This window comes from Oncorhynchus tshawytscha, linkage group LG01, assembly GCF_018296145.1.
Source record: "Oncorhynchus tshawytscha isolate Ot180627B linkage group LG01, Otsh_v2.0, whole genome shotgun sequence".
Lineage (NCBI taxonomy): Eukaryota > Metazoa > Chordata > Actinopteri > Salmoniformes > Salmonidae > Oncorhynchus > Oncorhynchus tshawytscha.
This window is the reverse complement of record NC_056429.1, coordinates 56140296-56145489: the sequence shown is the minus strand read 5'-3', so window position 1 is coordinate 56145489 and position 5194 is coordinate 56140296. Positions and strand designations below refer to the sequence as shown.

Sequence of the window (5194 nt, the reverse complement as noted above, 5' to 3'; positions counted from 1 at the left end):
TTGACAGACAGATTAATCCAGCCTTGAATTATCCACTAAACCTGTGAGTGTATTTGTGCCTCTGTGTGCATGACAGCAGAAGAAATGGGGCAGCATAACTGAGCAACACTGCAGCATCCATCTCTGCATTCCTCACCCACTTGCTCTTTCTTTCTCCACCTCTTCTCTCCCTCTCTCCATCTCTCTCCCCATGTCCCTCCCTCCCCCCTCTACCCTCCCTCTACCCTCCCTCTCCCCATTTCATTCGCTCAGCTGCTCTCCTTGTTAAGGGTGTCCCAATCTGCCTCAGCAGCACAGATCAGTCCAGCCCCTCTCTCACTCTCTGTCTCTCTCTCTCTCTCGCTCTCTCTCTCATAAGAGCAGCGCATGCACATACACTCGCGCACACACCCACCTACCACGCAGAGACACAACCTCAGGCACGCTCACACACACGCAGACACACACGCAGGCACAGAAGGGCACACCGAGCAACCTCATCTACCAGCTCCAAGACACAGCCAGAGCCAGCTAAAAGACACAGCCCTGTAACAGCAGACCAGCATGGATTACCTGAAGAAGGGATTCTCCATGGCCAAGGAAGGCGCGGTGGCTGCAGCCGAGAAGACCAAGGCAGGGGTGGAGGGGGCAGCTGCCAAAACCAAGGAGGGGGTAATGTATGTGGGTGAGTACAGGAGTGATGATGGGGAAAGGTGTGGAGGATAGACAGCGGTGGAGCGGGTTAGCTGAAAATAGTACATCACAGTTTTTATGTGGGATAATCTGGCTTACATTTTGATCCTGTGAAGCCCTCCTGGTGTGCTTGTATTTGATGGATGAGTGATGGGTGAGTGATGGGTGAGTGATGGATGAGTGATGGGTGAGTGCACTAATTGTTCTGCAAGGTTTGAATAAAATGGGACAGACAACCAGGCAGGGCTAAATATGGTTGGTGATGGAAACATGGATACAGATAGGAAGGGAACGTTGAACAAGAAAAGGAGAATGATGGCAAAGGACTGAAGGCAAGACAATGGAGAAAAGCAGAAAAAAGGGTCAGAAAGGGAGAGAAAGATATTGATGTATTTCTTTTTTAGATTGCATATGCCTCAGGCAAGAGATGTTCTATTCAAAGAGGGAAACGTCTGGTTGAGTGGTACTGAGGTACTCTATTCATTATGTAGAGTGTAATGACCAACAGAACGTTGACAAACAATATTGATGGCTACCATCTCTCTACTCACACACACACACACACACACACACACACACACACACACACACACACACACACACACACACACACACACACACACACACACACACACACACACACACACACACACACACACACACACACACACACACACACACACACACAGAGAGAGTACATGTTACACATACAGTACACCCACTTAATGTGACAGGGGGATATGGAAGAGAAAATCCTATTGTAGAACACTGGGAGGTGATTGTACTGTGTGTGTGTTCACATATTTTCCCCAAATCGGTGCGTATGTGATAATACAGTATAGTGGTGCTGGGGAGAGGTCTATGATTCTGAGTATAGTTCAAATCAGCTCATCTCTGCTGTACCACCCACCTGACTGTCAGCCCGCTGCAGCAGTGAGATTTAACATGGGCGTCTCGGATTCTCAGAGTGACTAATGCAGCTAGCTCCACTGTCGGACCCCCCGTCAACCCAGCCCAACCCAACACAGCACAATATAGCACAGCCCAACTCTGCAGCCCTGAGCACCACTGACACACACAGAACACTGACACATACGTTCTTAGAAAAAAGGGTTCCAAAGGGGTTCTTCGGCTGTCCCCATAGGTTAAACTTTATTGGTTCCCGCTATAGAACCCTCTCGTGTTCCCTGTAGAACCCTCTGCAGAAAGGGTTCTTCATTGAACTCAAAATGATTCTACCTGGAACCAAAAGGGTTCTACCAGGAACCAAAAAGGGTTCTTCAAAGGATTCACCTATGTGGACAGCCGAAGAACTGACACATTAGAACTGACACACTGACACATTAGAACACTGATTCATACAGAACACTGATTCATACAGAACACTGATTCATACAGAACACTGAGACATTAGAACACTGATTCATACAGAACACTGATTCATACAGAACACCGAGACATTAGAACACTGATTCATACAGAACACTGAGACATTAGAACACTGATTCATACAGAACACTGAGACATTAGAACACTGATTCATACAGAACACTGACACATTAGAACACTGATTCATACAGAAAACTGACCTTGCTCTATGTCATTGTCTTTCACCACTTTAATGACCTGTGGCCCTGTAACAGCACCAATAACCTTTGGGCACAGCACATTTAATCATGGGATATCAACAATTCAAAGTTGGACTTAGTGGGAGTGGCCAGAGAATTCTATGGGTGTGATCTATTAAGAAAAGTACACTACATGACCAAAATTATGTGGACACCTGCTCATCAAAAATCTCATTCCAAAATCATGGGCATTAATATTAATATGGAGTTGGTTCCCCCATTGTTGCTATAACAGCCTTCTGAGAAGGCTTTCAACTAGATGTTGGAACATTGCTGCGGGGACTTCCATCCATTCAACCTCAAGAGCATTAGTGGGGTCAGGCACTGATGTTGGGCAATTAGGCCTGGCTCGCAGTCGCATTCCAATTCTTACCAAAGGTGTTCGATGGGGTCAGGGCTCTGTGCAGGCCAGTCAAGTTCTTCCACACCGACGTCGACAAACCATTTCTGTATCGACCTTGCTTTGTGCACGGGGGCACTGTCATGCTTAAAACAGGAAAGGGCCTCCACAAACTGTTGCCACAAAGTTGGAAGCACAGAATCATCTAGAATGTCATCGTATGCTGTAGCGTTAAGATTTTCCTTCTAAGGGGCCTAGACCGAACCATGAAAAACAGCCCAAGATCATTATTCCTCCTCCACCAAACTTTAGAGTTGGCACAGTGCATTGGGTCAGGTAGCATTCTCCTGGCATCCGCCAAACTCAGATTAGTCCGTCTGACTGCCAGATCACTCCAGAGAACGCGTTTACACTGCTCCACAGTCCAATGGCGGTGAGCTTTACACCACTCCAGCCGACGCTTGACATTGCGCATGGTGATCTTAGGTTTGTGTGCTGCTGCTCGGCCATGGAAACCCATTTCATGAAGCTCCAGACAAACAGTTATTGTGCTGACATTGCTTCCAGAGGCAGTTTGGAACTCGGTAGTGAGTGTTGCAACAATTTTTACACGCTACACGCTTCAGCACTCGGCAGTCCTGTTTTGTGAGCTTGTGTGGCCTACCACTTCGCTGCTGATCCGTTGTTGCTCCTAGACGTTTCCACGTCACAATAACAGCAATTACATTTCACCGGAGCAGCTCTAGCAGGGCAGAAATGTGATGAACTGACTTGAACTGACTCGTCCTATGACGGTGCCACGTTGAAAGTCACTGAGCTCTACAGTACGGGCCATTCTACTGCCAGTGTTTGTCTATGGAGATTGCATGGCTTTGTGCTCGATTTTATACACCTGTCAGCAATGGGTGTGGCTGAAATATCCAAATCCACTAATTTGAAGGGGTGTCCACATGCTTTTGTATATATATTGTATTTGTCATCATTTGGGGGTCCGGAACATAATTACAAATAATTTGTAGACTGCAAATTGACCTCTAGAAGCCCAAACATGTATAATATTTGACTAAAATATAATAATTTTAAACCTTTCTTACATTCGTATGTGATCACGTCTCCATATTATGCGTGGGAATAGTTGAAGAGATTTCTTGAATTAAAATCACTTAATTTCCTGATGTTTTTACATTTTATGTCCATCAATGAAAATAAGAAAATAAAAAATAAAACTTGTAGGGCCAACTGAAACCACCCGCTGGCCAAATTTGGCTCGAGTGCCGCCAGTTGGAGAACCAAGTTTGATGAGTTGGTCCACCAGACTCTTCACACATTTGGGCGGAAGTGTCTGGGTACCAGATTACAGCACTAACAACCTAGAGAAGAGGGGCGGAGAGGAAATGGTAGAGAACGAAGGAGAACAAGAGGGAAAGGATAAATGAATTAATAAATTAAACATTTGAGAGTGACGTGATTCCTGGGGGGAGAAGAGGAGAAGAGGATGGGAAGAAAAAAGAATAAGAGAGAGAGGCAGAGAAAGAGAGATGAGGGAACGAGATTATGAATGAGTGGGTGGTGCACTCAGAATCCAGTTTGTGGGATTATCATTCATTGGATGTCAATAAGCAGAGACAGAGGAGGCTGTATCCATCTTCATCCATCATCATAAATCATCCCCACCACACGGAGGCGGTCTGTCATCCATCCCGTTCTGCTGAACGACCTAGTGGAGCCATTCAGCCACAGAGGGCAGAGCCCATCACATTTCATTGGTGTATTGATCTTCACAGCACTGTAAAGAGATCATTGAACCTCTACTACACAGCCAGATATTCTCATCAGCATGACCAAGCTACATGTCGGTCTATTCTCCTTTATTTTTTCATCTTCGTTGTTCTTTCCCCTTCTTCTGAGAGAGAAGGGTGTAGCGTACTACCCCCCCCCATCAGATATGTGATCAAACAACTGAGTGCTCTGAGACAGTGCTGTTGGAGCAGTTGAGCGTGCGGAGCATACTGAGGCTTTTACACACAGCCAAGCCCCACCAGGCCTCCATCACACACGTTACTGTGTGAGTCATCTACAGAGTGTAAGAGAGAATGGATTATGTTTTTTTTAAAGGAGGAGATTTGTCACGAATCCCCCCTAACCCTGATCTGTTGCCTCTGTTTATCTGCACAGCCTCTCAGTGAGCCCTTATCCTGTGTGTGTGTGTGTCCATGTCTGCCCGTGCCTGTGTTCGTTGACTACGTTCATCTGTTTGAGTGTGAGCACTTTATTCAGTGAGTGCGGGATTGACTGATGTCTGTACGCAGTGTACTATCGTGTGAGGCGATCTAGTGTGAATTCACTACTGTGTGGTCCACAGGATGCTGGTGCTAATGGCTGGAGCGGAATCAGTGGAACGGTAGCAGCCTCCTGTGGTATGGGCGTATTACAACATACTAGGCTTTGAGCAGGTGCATTATGTGTTGTTTATATATATATATGTGTGTGTGTGTGGGGGGGGGGTGCGTGTGTGTGTGTGAGTGAGTGCGTGTACATGTGCGGGCATGTATCT

At 46.3% G+C, this 5194-nt stretch overlaps 1 protein-coding gene across 2 annotated transcripts in view; it reads left to right on the top strand.

Moving 5' to 3' along the window:
• Positions 1-270: 270 nt before the first annotated feature.
• Positions 271-5194, top strand: part of LOC112253691 (synuclein) — a 16968-nt gene continuing 12044 nt past the window's right edge. The window contains exon 1 of one of the 2 annotated variants that reach the window (XM_024425641.2): positions 271-664. In XM_024425641.2, the coding sequence (XP_024281409.1) occupies positions 544-664 (121 nt within the window). In that variant the 5' untranslated portion in view covers positions 271-543. The remainder of the gene's footprint in view (positions 665-5194) is intronic. The other variant, XM_024425650.2, reaches the window with a different exon arrangement.